This window comes from Ursus americanus, chromosome 13, assembly GCF_024610735.1.
Source record: "Ursus americanus isolate L20-20 chromosome 13, mUrsAme1.1.p, whole genome shotgun sequence".
Classification (NCBI taxonomy): Eukaryota; Metazoa; Chordata; class Mammalia; order Carnivora; family Ursidae; genus Ursus; species Ursus americanus.
In genome coordinates, this window is record NC_142139.1 from 1965881 (window position 1) to 1992101 (window position 26221).

The window sequence follows — 26221 nt, forward strand, 5'->3', positions numbered from 1 at the left end:
AACACTTGAAGTGTTCATAAGTTAATCATTCTCCTCCTTTTTAATCAAGGCCTTTTCAGAGAATTTCTTGAGGAATTCGAGTACAGGTACAAGGATATTTGATTCATATGTATGTGCATGTATTAAGTACCTGATATTGTAACTGGCACTGTTCCCAGCTCTGGGGCTACATTCAGTACAAAACAAAGTCCTGCCCTTATTGGGTTTACTTTTTCGTGGGAGAGAGGAAGAGTCAGAAGATAATAAATTAACAAACAAATATAACTTAAAACATATTAGATGATGGCAAGTATAGCGGAGAAAACCGAAGTGGGGACGAGGGATGGAGCATGGACACAGGGGGTGATGTTTCTATTTCAAATACGGTAGTAAACACAGACTCTTCCAACGGGGGATATTACAGCCAAGAACTGAAAGGGGTAAAAGGTGTTCCAGGCTGAGGGGAGAACAAGAGCAATGACCCTGAAGAGTGATAACCTATTCACTAGTGTGGTAAACAGTCCTCATACGCAATTGAAACAATATACAAAAGCATAAACTAGAAAGTAGAGATGATCAGAATTCCACTGCTTAAAGATAATCACCATTCAGATTTTTGGGAAATGTCCTTTCAGGCATCCATTGGGACATTTACATACACACACATGTGCACAAACCCATATATATTTTGAACATATATTTTTACATAAATGTAATCAAAACTACACATGCTGTTTTATAACATACTCGTTTCACTCAGCAATCTAGTGGATGTTTCTTTTTGTGACTACTGATACTTACAAACGTTTTTCTACTGTTACTGATGCTGAGACATTCTTATTGTTTTGGGTATTGTCACCTCATCTCCTTAGAATAAATCCCTAGGAGTGGAATTGCTAGATCAAAGGGCATACATCTTAAGGATTTTGATAAAAATGACAGCTGACAACCAAAAAGTCGATACCATTCTAATTGTCATTCTCATTAACAGTGATTGAGAAGTCAAAATACCTTTTTATACATTCATTAGCCATTTCTATTCTCTTTAATCCCTATTCATATTCATGTCTCTTGCCCTTTTTTAAAAATGTGGTTTGTCTTTTTCTTACTGTTTAACAAAACCTCTTTATATATTAGGGATATTCTTTTTTCATCCCACACATTACAACTAATTTTCTCAGTTTATCTTTTGCCTTCTAATAAGATAAAAATAGAGAGGGAGACAAACCATAAGAGACTCTTAACTACAGGGAACAAACTAAGGGTTGCTGGAGGGGAGGAAGTGGATAACTGGGTGATGAGCATTAAGGAGGGCACGTGATGTGATGAGCACTACGTGTTATATGCAACTGATGACTCACTAAACTCTACTAGTAATACACTATATGTTAACCAAACTGAAACTAGTAATACACTATATGTTAACCAAACCGAAACCAGTAATACACTATATGTTAACCAAACCGAAACCAGTAATACACTATATGTTAACCAAACCGAAACCAGTAATACACTATATGTTAACCAAACCGAAACCAGTAATACACTATATGTTAACCAAACCGAAACCAGTAATACACTATATGTTAACCAAACCGAAACTAGTAATACACTATATGTTAACCAAACCGAAATTAGTAATACACTATATGTTAACCAAATTGAAACTAGTAATACACTATATGTTAACCAAAGTGAAACTAGTAATACACTACATGTTAACCAAATTGAATTTAAATAAAAAATTTTTAAAAATAATGTTGTTTAAGGTTAAAAAGTTAAACCTTGTTTAAGATTTATTCATTTGATTTTGCCATGTTTAAGTGATCAAATATATTTATCTTTATGGATTCTGAGTTTGGCATCTTAATGCATACCCCATAATTATAAAAAAATATTGTCAGTCAGTTGTCCCAATTTCAATCATTACATCTTTCCCCCAGGACTTACAATATCCAGAAGAAGAGTTTATGTTAACACAAGACTCCTCTAAGAAATACTAGAAAAAATATCTGGCCTACAAATTAGGGAAAACCAGTGTAGATCAAGGTGACCTTGGATATAAAAGTTGGATTTGGTTTTGGTTTAAGACAATGTATAAAGAAAAGTGGCAAAGCAGACTTGGAATTTTTCCTTCACTTTTAGTTTTACTCCCTCATGACTTTCAATACGTACTTACTATTGGTCAGGTCCTGTTCCAGAGGCTTCACTGGTATTCTTATTCAATCTTTTCACAGTTCTTTTCACAGTTGGAAGGTAACTGGCCAGTTTCTGAATCTGGAAATTTCTTATTCATCCTGTAAGATTAGGAATAACATTAATGGTCATGATAGAAAGTTGCTCTCTGCATTGCTAAATATATAAAAATATTTTTGGTGTTTTTCATTTAATACAAACTAGTTGTGTCTGATGTAACCCTGTTCTGGTGGATATTAATGGTTATTAATAAAATGTTTATTTACATACTTATGAAAATATTAATTTTAAATGCACATAGCATCAGACTCCAGACTCGACCATGACCTACCCTCCTTTATGGTGAGGTTTTACCAGTGACTCCTATTTTCTGAAAAATTTAGAACCTAGCCTACTGCTCCATACCTTCTCCCTCTCTCCAGGTCCGACATCAATGTCAGGTGATTTCAATAATCAGATAAATGGTCCGTGCAACCTCCAGACCTCTCCACCAGTTCCCTGACTTGCTCGAATCCTAACATCTTTCCTTCAACCCCATCTCAACCCCTCACTCCAGGCACCATCCCCTAGAGCTGTCATTCCGTTTCTTCACTCCCCTCAAAATCAGAATTTCAGACTTTTTAAAAAAAATTTTTTACTATGTTATGTTATTCACCATACAGTACATCATTAGTTTCTGATGTAGTGTTCCCTGATTCACTGTTTGCGTATAACACCCAGTGCTCCATGCAATACGTGCCCTCCTTACTACCCATCACCAGGCTAGCCCATCCCCCCCCCTTAAGACCTCAGTTTGCTTCCCAGAGTCCATAGTCTCTAACCCCCACGTCCTGTCTTCTAGCCCACTCCCACTGGTTCCCTCTCCCTGACAAGTTTTGGAGGCCATCAGGGCTAAGGTCCTTTCTCATCATTTCATTGAGAAAATAGGCACAATAAGAAGATGCACTCTCCCAACACCACACCTACCAACCTACCTGCACCTCTACCCATGTAGGCTGGCTAACGGTCTGCTTCTAATTAAGGGCAACTTCTCTGCTAATGCCGTGGATTCTGTCCCCTCAGGTTTCTTCAAGGATTTAATTCCTGCCAGTGTCCTTTCTTCCTCCTGTATATTGATTTTACCCTCCCTGTTGGGTCACTCTCATCACCATTACCTGTTATCTTAAAAAAGCAAAAACTCTCGACTCTAAAAGAATTGTCTGTATTCTCTTTCCCTGCTTAAGTTGGATGTGAAATATTTAATATATATAAAACCATATGTAACTAAGACATTTCAAAACTAGCATAATTTATCAAAAGTCTGTCCTTGTGATGAGTTAATGATCAATATTAAAAAAGACAGTATGGGGCACCTGGGTGGCTCCATCAGTTAAGCACCTGACTTTTGATTCCAGCTCAGGTCATGATCTCAGTGTCGTGAGATGGAGCCCTGTGTTGGCTCCGTGCTGGGCGTGGAACCTGCTTAAGATTCTCTCTCTCCCTCTCCCTCTGCCCCTCCCCCACATCATGCACGCTTTCTAAAGAGCACATTTTTGTACCAAATGGAATAAGAAGTTTATTCAGTACGCAAATGTTCTCAATTTTAAACCGTCTACCACATCGGTGAGTTAAACTGGCCCCACCAATATACATGCCATTGCTGACCTATAATCTCATATACGCACTCCGATCGTTGTGTTTTTGCTTTCGTTGTTTTGCTTGCTTTTTGCTTCCTATGTAACTCTTTTGAGCGATTCTCAGAATTGGTGTTTCAGACTGTGTAAAGTAAAACATTTCTTCCATGGTGACATGTAGTTTGTCTGGCATGTTTAACTTTTATTCTCAATACTTTGAATTACCGTTCTCACACTTGTAACTATTTCCCTTGTTATTCTATTCAGATGGCTTATAGCTTGTTGATTTTTCACATCTGGCACTTCTCAGTGCTCTCTGGCTGCCTCCTTGTGGAATTTGGTTTCAGTCTAGTGGTCTACTTGTCCTCTCCACTCATGTTGAAATAGTAGTTATTCAGAGGTTTCTCAGAGTTCTCCTATCCAATCCACCTTTCCCTCTCTTTTTAATACTTCTGACCTTGACTAAGTAAATAGATGCTTAGGAATCCAGATGAAACATTTATGAGTGCTGAGGTAGTTAATTTATGCCATGAGTTTATTAACCTTACCACCTTTTCAATGTTCATTAGCTCCTTCTTGTCCTTACTTCCCTTCTGTTTAAATACCACAGTCTCTGCACACAAGCCACCTGTCATCATTTAATGTCAAAATTTATAAATTAACACATACAGTGTTTATATAACCATGGGAACAATCTGCAAACCATGCTTAGCTAAACCTGAGGCAACGTAAGTAAATATTGTACATGTACAAGTTAGTCTGAAGAGACTCCAGGAAGTCATCTGTTTCTCGTCTTTTCTCTTGTTGAGACCATCTTTGCCTCCATTGCCAAAAAGACCACCTTTGCTCTATTGTACTGCCTGCAAGCCTTCTCTCGACACTTCTGATTCATGTCCTTTCAGTCCCAGAAGAAACAAGGTAGTGTCTGGAAGTTAAAATTGGAAGGAGGAAGTCGAAAACTAAGAAGAGCACTGGGCTATCCAAGTGAGCTTGCATGAATGAATCAGGGTACTAGTGAGTGTCTAGACCAGGCCCTCGAGTTGGCAACTATTCTGTGACAATCACGGTTACAAATCTTAATCGTAATTTCAAGGCTTTTCTATAAACAAACTTCACCTAACTGAAATCTGGATCAAACTCAGCAGTTACCTCTTCCTTAATAGCAGCATTGTGAGAGGTTTTGCAAAGAAGGCAAAAATTACCGACAACATTCAGTGTTGAAACATTTAGTGGGAAAACAGGTTCTAGTTATTTATTATCCAAACATGGCAATAGGCGAGATTGTACATTTTTGGCAGTAAGTCAAAATAAACCAAAACCAGAGCAAACTAATCTAACAATGGAAAAGAGTTTTGTGTGTAAGGAAGGGACAAAAAGTGACTGAAAAGAGTAGTTGGAGGAATCTAAACATGTGTTTTTATTTTTCTTTGTTTTTAATTATTTCTTTAATTTTAAAAATTTACATAATACACAGGTACCAAAAATTTTAAAACATGATAGTATCTTATAGTTACTCAATTTCCTTCTCTAGAAGGAGACCATTACTAGCTTCTTTTACCCTTCCAAGGATATTCTATTCATATAAGTGTATATGTTTGAATGCACATTTAGATTTTTATTTATATGATATTCTATTTATTTTGGATTTTCTCATATAATCTGTGTGAATTATGAAATTTTGTGTTTTCAGAAAAAAAGGGCAAAAATAATCTATAATTTTGTGTTGCTAAGAGTTCAATTGGGATTTTCTGTTAAAATATGGGTACTCTGTATAGCAGTAATTTTTTTCATAGCAGTAATTTTGAAAAGAATTTTTATCAGACAGAATATATAGAGGAAAATAATCACCCATAGCTCTATCACTTAGAAGTGAGTACTGTAAATATGTTTATTTATTGACTAAGCATGTACAGACATACCCAAATATTTTGTGAAATTGGACTTATACCCTATATGCCATTATGGAATCTCTTCTCCCTAAAAAGTATATTGACATGTTTTCTTTTTAACCACAGATAACAAATATTAATTTAAAAGGAAAATGTTTTCTTTTATTTATTGGGAGACCATAAATTTGAGGAAAACAATATCAATGCTCTCTGCATGCAGAACCCTCAGTTGGAAAATGGCGCCAACAGTGTTATCATGCAGGTCTAGGTTAGCAGTGGGGTGTTCAGTGTCATGACGGCAGGGACTACACCATGTCCCCCAATTGTCCTGTAGGACATATGCGACATAGGATGCTGTACTAACACACTACTGTACTTCTCTCCCAGGGTCCGAAGAGGAGGAGGCAAGTCCTAATATAGGGAATCATGAAAGACGGGGAATTAGAACTTGCCCTTTTTTTTCTCAAAGGGGCAGGAAAGGGAAGGGATCACAGAACCCAAGGCATTCAGCTTCCTGCTCTGCCTCCCACCCGAGTGAAGTTGCTGTAGTTTAAACTATGGGATCAGCCCTGTTACAGAAGCTTATGTAAGAGGAAGGCTTGCCAAGCCCCCAAGCAAGATAAAAGCATCTCAGAAAGAAGACTAGGAGGAGGGGCATAAATGCGGTATAACAACGAAAATACTGTTCGAATACTGTAATATTGGCCATGGCCCAATTTACGTCCTATGAATTGAAGCTATAGTCACTACATTTTAGTTTGGTAAATGGTTTTTATATCGCTTTGGAGTTTGCTGTGATTTTAATGGTGCCTCCTCACCAGAGTGAACGCATTGCTGTTCTATATAAAGGGGATTGTAGTTTCAGCACCTGTTCTGAAAATTACCTAGTCTTCCATCTCCTGCTCTCTTTGGAGGTCTCTAGTTGGACATCCCTGGTGCCTGTCTTGACACCTATAGACAGCTGGTTTTTGTATGGACAAATTTTCACTTCATTTGGCTAAAAACCAAGGGGCACAATTCCTGCATTATATGATAAAAATATATTTAGTTTTACAAAAACTTACCAAACTATCTTCCAAAATGACTGCTTCATTTTGCATTCCTACCAGCAATGAATAGGGTTCCTGTTGCTTTACACCTTCTGCATTTGGTGTTGTGAGTGGGCTGGATTTTGGCCATTCAAATACATATGTAGTGATATCTCATGGTTGTTTTAATTTGCATTTTTCTGATGACATGATGTGGAACATCATTTCATATGCTTATTTGCTATCTCTATATCCTTTATATTGAGGTATCCATTAAGTTCTTTGGCCCATTTTAAAATTAGGTTGTTTCTTTTCTTACTGTTGAGTTTTCAGGGTTCTTTTTATGATTTGAATAACTGTCCTTTATCATATATGTCTTTTGTAAATAATCCCTCCCCCTCTGAGGCCTGTCTGCTCATTCTCTTGATGTTGTCCTTCACAGAACAGAATTATTTAAGCTTAATAAAGTCCAACTTATCAATTCTTTCTTTCATGGATTATGCCTTTGGTGGTGTGTCTAAAAAGTCATCACCGTACCCTAAGTCATCTAGGTCTTCTTTTATTTTATCTTCTAGGTATTTTTATAGTTGTGTATTTTACATTTAGGTCTGTGATCCACTCTAAGTTAGTTTTGGTGAAGGGCATAAGGTCTGCATTTAGATCCATTTTTTTTACATGTAGATGTCCAGTTGTTCCAGCATCATTTTTTAAGATTAGCTTGCTCCATTATATGCCTTTACTCCTTTGTCAAATAGTAGTTGACTACATTTGTGTGGGTGTATTTCTGAGCTCTCTTTTCTGTTCCATTGATCTATTTGCCTTTTCTTTTGCCAATACTACACTGTCTTGATTACTGCAGATTAATAGTAAGTCTTGAAGTCAGGTACTTTCAGTCTTCCAACTTTGTTCTTCTCTTTCTGAATTGAGTTGGCTATTCTGGGTCTTTTGCTCCTCCATATAAACTTTAGAATTAGTTTGTCAATATCCACAAAACAACTTGCTGGGATTTTGATTAGGATTGCGAATCTATAGATCAAGCTGGTAAGATCTGACACCTTGACAATATGAGTCTTCCTACACATAAACTTGAAATATCTCTCCATTTATTTAGTTCTTTAATTTTGTTCATCAGAGTTTCATAGTTCCCTTGTATATGTCCTGTATATATTTTGATAGATTTATATCTAAGTATTTCAATTTTGGAGTGCTAATGTAAATGGTATTGTGTTTTTAACTTCAAATTCCACTTGTTCATTGCTAGTATACAAAAAAGCTATTGACTTTTGCATACTAATCATATATTCTGTAAACTTGTTGAAATCATTTGTAAATTCCAGGAGGGTTTTTTTGTGGGTTCTTTTGTATTTTCTACAATCATGTCGTCTGTGAGCAAAGACAGTTTTATGTCTTCCTGCTCAATCTGTGTACTTTTTAATTTCTTTCTTGTCATATTGCATTAGCTAGAACTCCAGTACAGTGTTGAAAAGGAGTGGTAAGAGGAGACATTCTTGCCTTGTACCTGATCTTCCTGAGAATGCTCCAAGTTTCTCATCATTAAGCATGATATTAGCTGCAGGGTTTTTGTTGAAGTTCTTTATCAAGTTGAAGAAATTCTTCTCTATTCCTAGTTATTGAGAGTTATTATCATAAATGGATATCGGGTTTTGTCAAATGCTTTTTCTGTATCATGTAATTTTTCTTTTTAAATTTGTTGATGTGGTGGATAACATTAACTGATTTTTGAATGTTGAACCAGCCTTGTATATCTGGAATAAATCCCAATCATGATGTATAATTCTTCATATACATTGTTGGATTCAATTTGTTAATATTTTGTGGAGGATTTTTATATCTATATTCATGAGAGATATTGGTCCACAGTTTTCTTTTCCTGTATTATCATTGTCTGGTTTGGGTATTAGGTTAATTCTGGCCTCATATAATCACCCAGCTACTTTTCATGTCTCTGTTAACTTCCAAAGTTTTCAGATTGTATTCTGGGCCTCAAAAATATATCACCTTGGCACACTGACCATAAATTTCTTAAAGTCAACTACTTTCTAAAACTCTGCTTCCTTCATAAAAATTGCCCTGAACTAAGTGGAATCAAGATGCTAATTTCTCATAGACATGTCTCATTTATGCAAATAGCCACAAAAATCCATTCATAGTATGTTCTACCATATCACATCAAAATCCAATGCACATGTACTATACTTTTGCAAGATATTACAATTGGGGAAACTGGGCAAAGGGGACACAGGATCCCTCTGTATTTTTTTTTTTTTTAAAGATTTTATTTATTCATTCGACAGAGACAGAGACAGCCAGCGAGAGAGGGGACACAAGCAGGGGGAGTGGGAGAGGAAGAAGCAGGCTCCCAGCGGAGGAGCCTGACGTGGGGCTCGATCCCGTAACGCTGGGATCACGCCCTGAGCCGAAGGCAGACGCTTAACCGCTGTGCCACCCAGGCGCCCCCCTCTGTATTATTTTTTAATGCATATAAATCTACAATCATATTTAAAAATTAAAAGTTTAATTAAAAATATAATGTCCTTTCTCTCTCTTCCTTTCTCTCTTTAAACACAGATCCTTTTAAATAAATGTGTAAAATTATATATATAAGAACAAAATCTTTTCCTCTGACTCTTTACCTTGATTTCTGTAAAACTTTTCAATTAATTCTCTTTTTATTGTGGTTTCAGAAAGATAGAGACTACATTTTTAGCATAAGAACATACATTAGGTCGTTTAGAAGAAACTCTATAGCATATAAGAATTTCCTGTGTATCAGGGCACCTGGGTGACACAGTCGGTTGAACATTTGACTCTTGGTTTCAGCTCAGGTGCTGATCTCAGGATCATGAGATTGAGCCCCATGTCAGGCTCCACACTCAGCACGGGGTGGGCTGGAGATCCCCTCTCTCTCCCTTCCCTTCTGCCCCTCTCCCACAGCCCCTCTTCCTGTTCATGCATGCTCTCTCTCTGTTTCTCAAATAAATAAATAAATAAATAAATAAATAAATAAAATCTTTAAAATATAATAATAATTTCCTGTGTGTCTTGGCTCTTTCTCATGCTATACTTGGAATACCAGAAGTCCTTCTAGATTACAAAACAAATGTAGGGAAAAGCCAACTAAATCCCTCTCTCACTTCCACATCCTACTCAGTCTAGTCTCTTTTCCGCTACAGTCCAGCAGTTCCTGAGGGCAAACTCCTCAGTCACAGGACTTCACAGACTTCAGAGTGAAGAGATCAAAGCTAGGCTAATAATATGAAAACAAAAGCTGCTCAGAAAGTCAGGAAGCAGAGCACAAACAGGAATTCTAGTCATTATAGTAAATAAGAATCTGAGAAAATCAAAGGAACTCATGTTAACTATAATTAAAATGCTGGGACCAATGACTCAAAGAAATACATTTGAATTTCTAATTCTTCTTCTTGTTGGCTTTTCTGAGCTAATGTGCTTATTTTAAAATATTATACTCTTGGGGCACCTGGGTGGCTCAGGTCATGATCCCAGGGTCCTTTGATCAAGCTCTGCATCTTGCTCCCGGCTCAGTGGGAAGCCTGCTTCTCCCTCTCCCACTCCCCCTGCTTGTGTTCCCTCTCTCACTGTGTCTCTGTCAAATAAATAAAATCTTTAAAAAAAAAAAAAAGTACTGATTTTCATGGTTACTAAGATCACATTGCAGTGAAGAATCCCACAATCTATATGGCCACACCTTTACGTATTTTTTTTTAAAGATTTTTATTTATTTATTTGACAGAGATAGAGCCAGCCAGCGAGAGAGGGAACACAAGCAGGGGGAGTGGGAGAGGAAGAAGCAGGCTCCCAGCAGAGGAGCCTGATGTGGGGCTCGATCCCAGAACGCTGGGATCACGCCCTGAGCCAAAGGCAGACGCTTAACCGCTGTGCCACCCAGGCGCCCCACACCTTTACGTATTTTTAATCAAAGACTTAATTTTCATCCCCTTTGTAAAGCTCTTAACATTTATTACATAATCTGGGTCATTGTTCCACCATTATAAGGTCAGATACTTGAAGCTATATTAGAAAAGTCAGAGAAAAAATAGCGATGACTTTTTTTTTACTTTTTAAAACATTTATTAGGAAGAGAAGTTCTTGGGGCGCCTGGCTGGCTCAGTAGGTAGAGCATGCAGCTCTTCATCTCAGGGTTGTGAGTTTAAGCCCCATGTTGGGTGCAGAGCTTACTTTAAAAAAAAAATTTTTTTTTAAATAATGGCAGTTTTCATGTGCTGGAGAAGATTATAGCTATGAAATGTTAAATTTAAAAATAAAAATCATGCAAGTAAATGGTGGTGCCAACCACAAAGTGACTGCATTAATATATAATATTTAACTGGCCTCTTTCTCAAGTTACTGACAGAGTCATCACTGTTCAATTTCCCATTTTCCTTGGGAGGGACTTTCTGTTTTGTCATCTTGGAAGGCACATAGTTTGCTGTCAGATTAGATTCAGATTTAGTTGGGTATGGAACTGATACATCAATATTCTAGTATGTGAAAATTCTTTTTATGGGTAAGAAATCTCTTATCTTTGCTTGTTCAGAAAACCTCAGCTCAAAAAATGAGGGATTTTTTTTAATCCTTGTATTACAGTTTTATGATGGAAGCTCTCCTCTGTGTTGTTACATTTATAAGCACCTCAAAAGCCCCATTTTAGGGCAACTTCAGTTTTCTCTAATTTTTATAATCTATATTCCAGATCAAAACCTGCTGGGCCAAGTGAGGAGATAAATGAATGCATTTTCCAGTTCAGTGCAGGGGTTGGAACAGCCAGAATTGAAAAAAAAAAAAGAGAGAGAGAGAGAGAGACGTGATACACAGATTTGTTTTAATATCTAGGAAAGTAATCCCTTCAGCCTAGGTAACATGATTTTGTGCTCATCACCTCACTTCTCAGAACGGAGTTGCATAAACCAGTATTTTAATTTGCTCTTATTTGTGAAAATAAGCAACAAAATTTCAGTGGCTGTAATTATTATAATGATGCTATAAACCTCTCAAATGAAGTGCCAGAGATGGTGGGGCAGCTTTGCTCAGGCATAGATCAGTATGGCTGTGCAAATCAGTACAGGGCCATAAATCTTAGACTCCAAAGACTATACAGTGCTGGGTCAGAAAGAAAGCACATATCAGGGAAACAAGTATTTAGTAAAAAGCACTTATTTAAGGCACCGTGGATACAGACAAGGTTGATGATTACATGAGTTAGTTAATTAATTTTAGGCCACTTGGAATGTATAAAGACATGTGAAACTCATTCTTGCCATCAAAGACCAAGGATCCCTAGTTAGAGGTGACAAGACTCACAGCTATGAAAAGATAATGTGTAATGCAAAGCAGTATTTGATAAGTGCAGACAATGAGTGCTACTGGAGTTCACAGAAGGGACAGATCACTTTCAGACAGATTAACTAGGCCATATTTCATGGAGAATGTGATATTTTAGTTGAATATGCAAATTAAAAGACTAAATGTTTGTCAACTGTCTATTGCATACAATGCCCTCTGCTGAGTTCTGCATGGGAATCAAGGAAATTTATGTCATAGTCCTGCCCTAGAAGAGTTTATAACCTGGTCAAGAAAATGACTTATAAACACATAAAAAGCCAAATAACAATCAAAGATATATTTCAAGACAATGCTAAAAATGATCACAACAGAAGGTGGTTCATTATTAGTTATGCTAATTAGTTATGCAGCAAACAATTGCTTTGGACATTAGCAGACGAAGGCACTCACTTTCCTGACCTCTTAAGAGCATTTGATAGAACAATTTCCTTTTTCTGTCTTCCAAGACTCCATGTGCACCTGGTTTTCCCATACTACTCCAACTTCTCTAAACACTAAAGTCGATCAAGGCTCAGCCTGTGACCCTCTTCTCTTTTTTGTTTACATTCACTCTGTTGAAGATCTGATCTGGTTTCATGCCTTTCAATCCTATCTACATGCTAATGGCTGGCAAATGTTTATCTCCAGCCTAGACATTTTCCCTAAAAGCTTGCTTTGCTTTTTTTTTTTTTTTAAGATTTTATTTATTTATTTGACAGAGAGAGACAGCCAGCGAGAGAGGGAACACAAGCAGGGGGAGTGGGAGAATAAGAAGCAGGCTCCTAGCAGAAGAGCCTGATGTGGGGCTCGATCCTAGAGCACCGGGATCACTCCCTGAGCCGAAGGCAGACGCTTAATGACTGAGCCACCCAGGCGCCCCAGCTTGCTTTGCTTTTATCTAACGCCCCAAATTTCTATGTGATTGTCTAAAAGGCATCTCCAATTTAACATTAGTCCAAAGCTGAGCTCCCAAATTTCCCTTTAAAATTTGCTCTCCTTGTAGTCTTTCTCATCTTAGTAGATGGCAGCTCTGTTCTTCCAGATGCTTGGGCAAAAATCCCTGGTGTCATCTTTGACTTTTCTTTCTCTTAAACCCCATACTGGATCTACCAGCAAATTCTATCAGCTCTGCCTTCAAAATTTACCCAGAATTAGACCATTTCTCACCTCCTCCATTACTTCCACTCTGATTCAAGAACCCGTCAATAATCACCTAGATTATTACACCTGCCTCATGACCCATCTCTTTTTTTCCATCCTTATCTCAATCAAGCAGCCAGTGTGATTCTTCTAAAAATTATCATTCAGATCATGTCCCTTTTCTACTCAAAACCTTCCAATGGCTTCTCATCTCACTCTGATTAAACCTAATATTCTTATGATGACCTACGAGGTCCTATGTAAGCTGACTCCTCATTTCCTCTGACCTTGCCTATTTCTACGTTCTGGACATCTCTGTGTTCAGTGAACAAGCCAGGAACACTATTGTTTCAAGCCCTTTGCTCTTGTTGTTTTCTTTCCTTGAATGTCCTTCCCCTAGAAAACCTCATGGCTTGCTCCTTCACCTCCGTCATGACTTAACTCAGTAAAACATTCCTTGGCCACCTCACTCTGTCTTACACTAGGTTCCCTCAGAAGGAGATCCAGATAAAAAGCATTTTAGAGCAAGTCATTTATTTGAGAGATGATCCCCTGGAACACCAGTAAAGGAAAAAGGACATGAAACAGAGAAGAAAAAGAAGACAATATAGGTATATTCAGGAACAGATTGCTTCTGAAACCCACTGGGGCTCATATCCCTTAAGGCCTCTAGGGCACTATACAGAACACACCTCAGAGCTGTGACATGTAAAGGGTATTGATCCACCAATTCCTGTTAGACATTGTTTGAGGGATGCTCTTGGGAGCGTTCATTACTGACACCTGGACTTCTCTGTGTATAGACAGAGCAGGAATCTGTAGTCCGAGAAAGCCTTTAGATAGAGAATCAAAGAGAGCAGCAGCAGGAAGCGCTTCAGTGTAGGTAGGAACATTTAGGTGCAAGGGGATTTGGCTGAGGCATTCCCAATGCTATAGCTTCTCCCAAGTTCCCTGTCTCTGCTTGATTTTATCCATATAGCATTTAACCCTATTTATATACTATATATTTTACATATTTATCTCATTTATCTGTCTCCTTTATGAGGCATGGATTTTTGTCTCATTTGCTCACAGCTGTATCCCCAAGACCTAATACAGTGTTTGGGACATGAGCAGAAGTAATTGCTTATTGATTGTTTATGAATGACTTCAGGCTGCATGAATGGTCTAGGAAGTCCTGGAGAAAGGACAGAATCTATATCAAATTAGCATTGGTTAGGCAAAGGCATGGTCAGGAGAGCAGTGCAAGAGCCTAAAAGTTGCAGACCACAAGTTATAAGTGAACTAGCACGTGGCAAGTGTGAGGACAAGCCATTTCTTTTGATTGGAACAGATCATTCTTTTACAATAAAAATAATTGGAGTAAGACAAGGTAGGTCTTGGCCAGATGAAACTGTCAGGCTGAGGAATTTGGGGACTTTTCTGTAGGCAACTGGGAGGAACTGAATGTTTTAAAGAAGGGGAATTCATTATTGTATTATAAACCTCATTAAACTTATGTTTATGAAAGACTGAAAAGAATCAGCCACACTGATTTGAGGAACCAGGAATAAAGATGAGTTTAGAAGCTTTTTCAGAAGCACTAAGTGGGGCCTGAGAGAGTTTTATGGAGTGACAAAAAAAAGACTCACAGAATGCTGGAGACAGTGAGGTGAAATTATTGATATCTGCGGTCTAGGTGACACAGGAGTACACTTGTCATGACCCTGGGGTGTGGAGTCTGGAATTTGGTAGTTCAGTTACTACATGGAGGGCTCAAATACCTGCCCTCTGCATTTTGACAATATAACTTCAGTGTTTATTCCATACTTTTTAGAATTTCTAAAGAGTCATAAGATTTCCTGGCTCTTCAGCTCAGAAGGTCTGTTCCTAGCAGTACTATTTGTCATCTGAGCATTTCATATAAAATTCTAAGTAGGAAAGAAGAGCAAACCTGAAGACCACCTCTGACCACAAGTAACTTCTTTTCTGCCTATCCCTGTGTCAAGACAGATAAGAGAAACAAAGACAGGGATGCTTGATCAACTATCTGCTTTTATCCAAGGGTATCAATAGAAGCAAGTGACTTTTCTATTAGTAGTCAAACCAAAGTTTCGAAGGAACTTCTCAATCCTCTTCCTTTCTCAGAGGCCTCGGGAATTTCTTAAATGTGATCACAGTCTCTGGCCGGGCCTTCACTCACATCTGTCGGCTCTGCTTTTCCTCTTGCACAAGCCGAATGAGGTGTCTGTCCCAGAATCCCAACCTTCCTTTTGCAAAGGGATTGACATCTCTTTTTTTTTTTTTTTTTTTTAATATTTTATTTATTTATTCGACAGAGATAGAGACAGCCAGCGAGAGAGGGAACACAAGCAGGGGGAGTGGGAGAGGAAGAAGCAGGCTCATAGCAGAAGAGCCTGATGTGGGGCTCGATCCCATAACGCCGGGATCACGCCCTGAGCTGAAGGCAGACGCTTAACCGCTGTGCCACCCAGGCGCCCCGGGATTGACATCTCTGATAGAGGTCTGTCTGTGTTCTGTCTTCTGGCCTGGAATGTTTCTGGGTAGTTATTGGGTAAGTTGGGCATTTAGCTGCAAGATTAGTTAAAAGACTTACTGTCTAGCCGTGATATTGATTCAATTTGCAGTTTGACTCAATTAGCCAGTTTAGAATCTAGTTTCACAGCAGGAAATCTCACACACACAAATCAGGAGTTTTGAGAAACCTGATGAAATAATGGCCAGTTTACCCTGAAAAGCTTTGTAATCTAGAAGCCAACTGTCTGAGTAAATGCCCTAGTAATTAGATAATTGTCCTAGCCCTGTGGTTGCCAGGGCCTTCTGCCAACATCCTCTTTTCCACTTGCTGCAATTTCTGTCTCACAAGCCTTTGCTTCTCAATTGCCCCACTAAAAAATAAAACAAGCCCTGGTTCTTTCCTCTCACAATGTCCCCATTAGGTTTCCACTTCTTATAGGTTTTTATACGTTTTCAGCTTTCCTCCATTCTCCTGTTACTTTTTACAGTTACAGTCTTAATGTCATTTGGCTTATAGGCTCCAAGATTAATGGGACAAACTAATCTAAGGAACACACCCAGGTCTCCCCATAATGTTGTGCATGGAAATGCCTTCTAGAAAGGGTGGATGGGACCAGCGTTCTCTAAAACTGAGCAAGATGATGTTCACGGTGGATTTCCTCAGTATGAGTTCTAATTAAGGGCCCAATATTGGACCCTATGTTGAACCCAGATTTACTGCCAAACCACATCAAATAGAAACACAGAAGTCTTTTCCAGAAACAATTTCCGGAGAAGCATTTGATTGATGGCAATCACTATAACCTGCAAAATCAATGCTGTTTGTCGTCTTCTCTCTTCTACAATTGTTGTGTGTGTGTGTGTGTGTGTGTGTGTGTGTGTGTGTAACTTTAAAGTTGTGTGATTTTGATCATCAAATTAGAAGCCTAAAAATATATTTCTAAATGGAGGTCAGGACAGTAACACCCGATTGAGGGCCTTTAATCCATTGGTTATTAGAAGAAAAACAATGTTTGTACTTGCTGCTATAATTTGCCAACACTTGTTAAAAGCCTTAAGAAATATTAATAACTTTAGCTCTATAGTTATACTTATGAAATTTATCATATGGAAATAATCATGTGTGTAAAGCAGGTTTTAGCCAGGAGAGCCACCTTTATAATAGTGAAAATGACATTCTGTTTAGATTTCAAAGATTTAGTGACTGGTTAAATAAACTAAAGTATTTCTACATAATGTTGACATTACAAATGGTACAACTGAGGAAGATTAATGGCATAAAAAAAGTTCCTGTTATAACTACGTTTTAAAAAGGCAAATTTTATTTTATTTTATTTATTTTTAAAGATTTTATTTTTATTTAGTTGAGAGCCAGAGAGAGCATGAGCAGGGGGAGCGGTGGGGAGGGAAAAGCAGGCTCCCCCCCCAAGCAGGGAGTCCGTCCTAGAGCTCCATCCCAGAACCCTGGGATCACAACCTGAGCCAAAGGCAGTTGCGTAACGGACTGAGCCACCCAGGCGCCCCTAAAAAAGACAAATTTTAAAACATTATTTGAAGTATATAAATCTTTTGTACACATGCACACACTGAGAGAGAGAGAAAAACAATTTGGCAGGACATACCTCAGAATATCAGTGGTTATTGCTGTGTGGTAGAATTCTAGGTGATTGTGTTGTCTTTCTTTTACTTATCCGCCCATCTTTAATTTTTGACAATGAACATGAACTACTTTTATGATAATAGTGGGTTTTTTTAAAGAGTTTGTTCCTAGACTTCTTTTCAATGTTCACTTTTAAAGGCGGTTGGAGGTCTGCATGACACCTGCCTGTTCTGTTATTCTTCCCTATGACTGGGTTTTAGGCTGAGTGTCCCGGGGCTCATTAAACAGAAAACAATAAACAGGCATTCCCCAAGTGTAAACTAAGGGGAAATTTGCCCTCTGTCAGCAAATTTTCCAGGTATACTAATAGCCAAACTGAGTACAACAGTTTGTCTTCGTAGATAAAATTAAGTAGAAAGTTATAAAAGATCCAATTAATGTGATATTTTTAACAACCAAATTAGGTGATTTTGATTTTTCTTCTTCATACCTCTTTTGATCATTTTATACTGTACTTGTTATTCAGAGCCCAGTAGAATGATTATGAGGAACACTTATTGATGGCTCCCACAGAGTAAATATATCATTTGAATTGTAATGATTAGATTCCATTTAAATGGTCAAACTTCTATTGGGTAACTAGGAATGGGCCTAGTAGTATATTAGATACAGTGGGGTATTCAAATAACTCACAAAGACAAATGTCCTGGAGGAGCTCACAGTTTTGACATAGAGACAGATAAATTAATAAATATCTGTGATATATATGGTGGGCTTCAATATCAGCATTGAATCATACAAAGCAAGAGTCATGAAAGCAAAGGAGAGGGAGAGGTTAATTTTAATTAAGAGAGCAGGAACGATTTCTTAAGAGGAAGTGAGATTTGGGGCTAGAAATAAAGAAAAGTGGATTAGTCCACTATTGGTTACAAGTAACAAATAAAATTCAAACTAGCTTAAATAAAAAGGCAATTTATTACTTTTGTAATAAGGATGTCTTGCTTTAGGCAAGGGAGATCCAAGCTTAGCCTTCCCTCTCTCTATCGACTTGATCACAGCCAAACTCTCCACAAAGATGCCTGCTAAAGACAGAAACTTACAGACTTAAGGCTTATAATCCAGGCCCTTCTATTTCCTAACAACCATTCATTAAAAATCAGGGAAGATTCTCATTGGCTCTGCTTGGGAACCTGCCCATCCTGAGCCAATCCCTGTGGCCAGCTAGGTCACATGACCACAATGCAAGGAGTGGGGGATGGGGCAGGGCATCATGACTGACAATTCCACCAGTTCAGATAGAGCTGGGGAGCTGTGGCTTCCCCCAAAACAGCAACAGAAAGGACAGAGAGATGGTCAAAACTACTGGACAAACACTATCATTACCATCTTCATTTCAGACAGGTAGAATGTTGCAAGGTATTATGAGGGCAAAGCATTTGTGAGCAAAAGGAAGAGCTCAGGCTAGGATAAGAATGCAGGAAAATGCATGGGGCGCCTGGGTGGCACAGTCGTTAAGTGTCTGCCTTCGGCTCAGGGCGTGATCCCAGCGTTCTGGGATCGAGCCCCACATTGGGCTCCTCTGCTAGGAGCCTGCTTCTTCCTCTCCCACTCCCCCTGCTTGTGTTCCCTCTCTTGCTGGCTGTCTCTGTCAAATAAATAAGTAAAATCTTTAAAAAAAAAAAAAAAAGAATGCAGGAAAATGCAAGGAATATTTTGAACACAGTGGGTGTAAGGTGTTTGTGCACTATCCCAGTGCCCATAGTCTCTGAATTGATGAAATGTTATAGGAGTGTTTTCCTTTGCTTAGGTATTTATACCTGGGGAATTTTGCATGCACGCAAATATAAGTTCAGCATTATTTAAGTGTAATGAGAACTTGCCATTTGAAGTATATCTTGTGATGAATATGTATATAAAGCAAAGAACTAAGTTGCCACCAGAAACGCTAACCTTTAATTTTTCTGTTTTGTACATTTGAGTTATTATGCATTGACTTTGCTTAGGATAATGAATACTTAGACTAAATCTTTTTTTCCAAAAAATAAAATTTTAATCCATTTAAAATATAACTCAGCTTAAGCTTTTACAGCATTGCCTATTTCTAGTAAATGATTAATAAATACATATAAATGCTTCTCTGAATTTGTATCAATAATTATAAAGTCATCTACCAGTTTTAAAAGCCTATTTGGATCAGACATTTGTTTGTTCCTGGCAAAGCAGTGACTGAATGTGAATTTATTTTATGAATCACAGAATCCCCAAGGGCCCATGGTGATACAGGCCAATTGATGTTTTAATCCTTTCTGTCCTTCAAAAAAGAAATGAAATTAAATGCTATATTTTTTTTTACTTAGTATTTGCTACATTGAGCTAAGATTATAGATAGAGTATAGAATTAAATTCTTGAAAAATGAATTTAAAATCTAAATTAGACAGATATGCAGGGTTCTGACCTTGAGAAATAAATTGTAGAAGTGACAACTTAGTGAAAAACTCAGGAACAAGCCAAAAAAATCCAGAGATGGCAAAATATTCTGTCAGTATTTCTTGGTAATGGGCTAAAAGGTCAATTTCCAGTTCCAACTCTATCCTGACTTCCTAATATTGAGCATGGAACCTCTCTTCATGTGAACTTTCCTATCTTTAAACTTATTTATATCTTACAGAGAAGCTGCAATGATGTATGAAATAATAAATACAAAGTATTTAAACTTTTCAGAATAAAGTTTTTACAACAAAATTAAATAATAATAGGGTACACTGTATCAATTACATCTGATCTTTCATCATATAAAGCAAGCAAATTGGGGATGAAATTATTTATGTTAGAAGGATTCATTTCAAAATACGATTTTAAGAAAAATTCAACTAGTACATCTAAAATGAAGCAATCTGGAACTGCCTGGGTGGCTCAGTTGGTTGAATGTCCAACTCTTGGTTTTGGCTCAGGTTGTGATCTCAGGGTCATGAGATCAAGCCCCAAGTCAGGCTCCACGCTCAGTGTGGAGTCTGCTTAAGACTCTCTCTCTCTCGCTGGGCACCTGGGTGGCTCAGTCAGTTAAGCCTCTGCCTTTAGCTCAGGTCATGATCCCAGGGTCCTGGGACCAAACCCCGCATCAGGCTCCCTGCTCAGTAGGGAGTGTGCCTCTCTCTCTACCTCTGCCCCCCTTGTGCTCTCGCTCTCTCTCTCAAATAAATAAATAAAATTAAAAAAAAAAAAAAAGACTCTCCCTCTGCTCCTCTCCCCAAAATTTGATTCATATACAATTTTTGGAAGCCATATTTTACACTATTCAAAGTTATCCCATTGCTATTTAATTAATACTCAATGCATAAAGCCATTCCTTAGACTAAATAATGTGTTTAATCAGTGGTTCCCATAAATATGTGACATCTTTAGCTATTACAATTATCATTTAACAAAAAGTCATGTAACTGTTATCTGCCCTTTAGATATTTTGTATAATATTAAATACGTTTTATAAAATAGAAATTGAAAGTCTTGAGTATCCATAGATTTCAGGCAAAAGAGCCGTATGTGCCCTATCCAATTAAAATGACTATTTAAAGGAACATTTCATGAGATACTTAGATACCAGAAGACCTAATAATGATCGCAATATAATAATACAGTATGGAGATACAGATTATTTTAGAAGACATAAAAAGTTTTATAAATTTAAATTTTAAACACAAAATTAAATACTTAAAATATTGAAATAAACCCACCACACAGAATCACATGGAATTTGATTACAAATGAGGCTGGGAGTTTTCTTATAGACAAGACTGATGATAGGAAAGTGAGGAATTTCCCATGATGGTTGGAAGGAATGTGGATAGCTAGATCATATTGCATAAGAAATAATTGACATAGTCACCAAATTTTAAACAAGGTGGAATGTGAAACAATGCTTCATGTTTAATAACAAAATATCCTTATCAAAATAATATCTCTGCCTGGTATGGGGCACAACAGATGAGTCGACGTCAAAAAAGGATGGGATAAAAAGATGAACAACCTGCCTCCTCCCTCCCCTCCCCTCCCCACGGACTTGGCACACCCAAAGAGATGGATGCTGAGAGCATGATGAAGAAGCTACCGTACTGACTTTCATCTCCAGAATTCCTCCACATCTGCCTCTTCCCTTGTTCCCAATTCTGCTTCGTTTCTTGGCCTCCTTTTTAGATCCTTAGCTGAACTCTCTATCTCTCTCACCCCTAATATGCTGACCTGGTCTGGAACTGGCGACTCTGCTTTCCACCTGTGAAGCCCTTCCATGACTTGAGTACTGATGACTTGATTATCCACCTATGACTCCACATACAGTAAACCATGGAGAAAGGCACCTAGTCCTGTTCCCTGTGGTAGCCCAGTGGAATCTGTTCCAATCTGTTCATGAGCCAACTAAACACCATTTGATTATGAAAAGAGATCAGATGTAAACTCAAGAGAAAGATTTAGAGTAAGACCCAGCAAAATCAGGGCACATAGCTCACCAAATTCTACTTAGATAGCTTAGGATGGTTGGCCATCCCTGTAGTAATCATCCAATGCCTACGACAGAGTTCGATTTCTATTACAATTCTTGATACACAGAAGGCCCTCAGGAAATATTTAATGAAGGGGAGAAGAATGAATAAATAAAATAGTATAAGCACCAGCTCTAAGATCTAGGAATGATTACACTGGTTTTTGAGGGCGTGCATGAGGTTACAAAATATGATGAATCTTTAATTAGTAGAACATGTTTGGTGAAATTTCCATTCACATTTCTTTTAAGAAAAAAGCAGGAAGCAACTCAGCACATCCACTTGTCATCACTTTTAGAACATCTGTGGTTTTAAAACAGCTTTGAAAATAGTTACTTGCCTAGAGTAAGGTCTGACTTCTGCTGTATAAGCATTAAAGTGTTCTAAATTCATACGCACTAATACATAGCCTAGTAGATGGCAGTTAATAAAAATACTGATTAGGTGGCTTAAATCTTCTTCACACTCTGGTTTTATAGGAATATGTATATGCACATTTGACTCATTAAAACTGGTCAAAATAAAGAAAAAGGAAGAGGGAACAGATGCAACATCCTCTCCCCCTCTTTTTTTCTTTGCATGAAAAACTGCACATTTACTCTAGAAATCCCAAATAAGAATGTTTACAGAAATGGTTGATGGAAGCAGCATGGGCTGGCATATAGAATGCTTACTGTCAAGCAGGAGAAAACATCCTAAATACAGTGCATCCTTCTCCATCAGCTGGTGTTCGGTGTTTGTGTTTCTTCAGATTGATCGGCTGGACGTGGACAGCTTGTTTAGCAACATTGAATCTGTGCATCAGATATCAGCCAAGCTGCTGTCATTGTTGGAAGAGGCCACAACAGACGTGGAACCAGCCATGCAAGTAATCGGTATGTTTATTCTCTTCTCTTCTCGAGTTCTACAATACAACAGGAAATAATATTTTAATAACCTGCCTTTGCTTTGGTTTTATGTTTCTGACTCACCAAGCTTCCCAGGAGATGTATAAATGCTAAACCCATCTTCGGGCTCATTGTAATTACACAAACTCTGTATTTGTCTTCAAATAGGTTTCTATCCATTTGCTGAGTTCCCACAGTAGCACTAAGCACACCATTGGCTTTTTAATTTTCAATCTTTCAACCTCTTTGCCTTCCAGATGTTCTCTCATTTTGTCTTATGGTGAACACTTACTCGTTCCTTAAAATATTTAAATACTTGAGTAGCTTTACTGATTTTAGTCACAGTGTTTCTCAGATCTTACGCCTATGAATCCATTGACTTTGGGATTGTAAAATTTTTTGCATGAAGGGTTTTTATAATTTATAAAACATACAAGTTCTACTTTTCCCACACTTTTCCTTTTTTCTCTCTCTTATTTGCTTTCCAAATACATTTTTACTCTCAGTTATGGATTATTTTCTTACTCTGGTAAGATTTTGGGAAAAAAATACAAAGATATCATTGAAAAAGCATTGGGCCAAATTTTTATCACCTCCGTTTCTTTGAAGTTTCAAAGAGAATACTGTATTTTGAACTTTTTGACATTGGAGATATCATCTGCATAGTGCCACGGAGGCTAAGACTTCTTTAAATTTTTTTGGTTATTTTTCTATTTCAGATATAACATGCAATGCATGTTCCCTACAAAAACATTAAAACAAATCAGGAGTACAAGCATAATACACCCCTTCAATGCCACTACCTTCCCAGTGAGTAACCACTGCTATCAGTCCGATGTGGATCCTTTCTTTGAGACATACACAGAGACACAAACACACACTCACGCCTTATCTCTTTATTCATTGTGGCCTTGTTAATGAAAATCAGAGTTTTAAAAATGAAATTGATCCTGTTTAGTATTTACAGAAGACCCAAAGTTTAGTAAGCAAGGCTGATATTATGCAAAGGTGAATCACCCTATTTGCAGTGTTTTACAGACTGAAAGGTCAGCTCACTCAAAAAGATTCTCCCACAGACAGGTTTAAATTTAATCATTTGTAAGCATGAAAGACTATGGACTCTGAGAAACAACCTGAGGGCTTCAGAGGGGAGGGGGGTGGGGGAATGGGATAGACTGGTGATGGGTAGTAAGGAGGGCACGTATTGCATGGTGCACTGGGTGTTATACACAACTAATCAATCATCGAACTTTACATCAGAAACCAGAGATGTACTGTATGGTGACTAACATAATATAATAAAAAAAATTACAAAAAAAAAAAAAATTTAATCATTTGTGACTGAATGTCCCTATTATTTACTGAATGTTTGTGTTCCCCTAAAATTCATATGTTGAAGCCCTAACCCTCAATGTAATGGTATTTGGAGGTGAGGCCTTTGGGAGGTAATTTGGGTTTAGATGAAGTCATGAGGTAGGGGGAGGGGAGAGAGGCCCCATAATGGGATTAGCATAAGGAAAGAAAGAGAGACCAGAGCTCCCCCTCTCCCTCTTCGCCTTGTGAGGACACAAGAGGGCAAATTTCTGCAAGCCGGGAAGGAGGTCCTCACTGGGAACTGAAGCAGCTGGCACCTTAATCTTGGACTACTCAGCCTCCACGACTGTGAAAAATCAATGTCTGCTGTTTAAGCCCTTCCTCCCCCCGTCTATGGTATTTTGTTGTGGCAACCTGAGCTAACATAGCTTCTAATAAGCTGTAAATATATTTTCTAAAGGAAGGACTCTATTCATTATTACTTTAGTGTGGATTCACTGCCCATTCATTTATTAATTCACCCAATGAGTAGTTATTAAGTAGCAGCATATATAAAGGTACTGTGTGGTATTGCTGGGTATCAAAAGATGAAAGAGATCATCTCTGTTCTTCAAAACTCTGCCATTTGAAAAGCTCCTTGAATCAAAGCTTTTGTATAATATACCATCAGAATATTTTCTACACTACTGCAGAACTTCAGAGGATAAAAAGAATATTTCTAGATGGGGAATCACAGGAAGATCCTGAAGATGTTACTTGGGCTTACAGTTACAGCCCAGATTTCAACAAGTGGGGTCCGGGTCTGGAAGACTAAGTGAAAGCAACAGGATGAACAAAAGCATGGACAGCAAATGCCAAATGCCAAGCATGTTTAGGAAATGGCAAGAGATCAAGCCAGGCAGGAGTGAAGGATGAAATCTGAAGCAAGAGTGAATCAGAAATGAATCTGTAGGGGTGCCTGGTTGGCTCAGTCGGCTCTTCATTTCAGTTCCGGCCATGATCTCATGGATTGTGAGACTGAGTCCCAACTGGCTCTGTGCTCAGTGGGGAGTCTGCTTGAAGATTCTCTCCCTCTGCCCCTCCCCCTACTCTCACACACGAGCACTCTCTCTCTCTCTAAATAAATCTTTACAAAGAAAAAGAAACATATCTTTAAGTGTAGAATAGAGACAGACTGGGGCGCCTGGGTGGCACAGCGGTTAAGCGCCTGCCTTCAGCTCAGGGCGTGATCCCGGCGTTCTGGGATCGAGCCCCACATCAGGCTCCTCCGCTGGGAGCCTGCTTCTTCCTCTCCCACTCCCCCTGCTTGTGTTCCCTCTCTCGCTGGCTGTCTCTGTCTCTGTCGAGTGAATAAATAAAATCTTAAAAAAAAAAAAAGAATAGAGACAGACTATACTCGGAATCAAATTTGGAATTTACTCTGCAGGTACTGAGGAGCCATTAAAAGATTTTTCAGCAAGGGTGTGATGAGACATTTTCTGGAGAAAGAAAACTATGGTAAGTATGAAGAGAATGGATAAAAGGAGGAAATGAGTGCTAGACTAGTAAATAGGTTGCTATAAGTAATGCAGGCATGTGGTAACAAGCATCTAGACTAAGGTGGATACAATGAGAATAAAAAAGGGGGGGTCAGATTCGAGAGAAATGTTGAATACAGCATAAACAAGATATAGGGGTAGGTTGCCTGCGCTGGAGTCAAGGACAATTCCAGGTTTAAGGAGACAAGCATCCTAATTTACCTGGAACATCCTGGTTTTAGCCTATTGTTCTAGCATTCAGTCCAGTTTAGCATTTGTCCTGGAATTTCTCCTTTTTAAGGAGGATCATTATTAATCATTGAACTACAAGAGATTTGGTGAGACCTCTACATCGCACTCCAATTTCTCTCCTAATCGGTCTCTCCTAACAGAATATAAGAGGCAGGTGTATTTGACAGAGTTCTCACCATAGCACACGCTAAACTTTGAAAGACAGCCCATCTCTCCTTTCCCCACCTTTTGAACTACAGCATGCACAGCACTGGCTGATAAAAAGATGACGTTTGGACATGAAGCTAACTGCTTCCTGTCCCAATGGCGGCGGGAGAGTGTCTGATGCTACAGATCCTCTGTCCACTGGGTATAGCAGCTAGTATGTCATGGCCCATGATGGGTGGCCCATG

The 26221-nt window shown here is 38.3% G+C and overlaps 1 protein-coding gene across 1 annotated transcript in view; it reads left to right on the forward strand.

The window, feature by feature from the left end:
- ARHGEF38 (Rho guanine nucleotide exchange factor 38) overlaps positions 1-26221 on the forward strand; it is a 121397-nt gene that overhangs the window by 33143 nt on the left and 62033 nt on the right. Inside the window, exon 3 of the mRNA XM_045799231.2 lies at positions 22611-22734. Within this exon, the coding sequence (XP_045655187.1) occupies positions 22611-22734 (124 nt within the window). The remainder of the gene's footprint in view (positions 1-22610; positions 22735-26221) is intronic.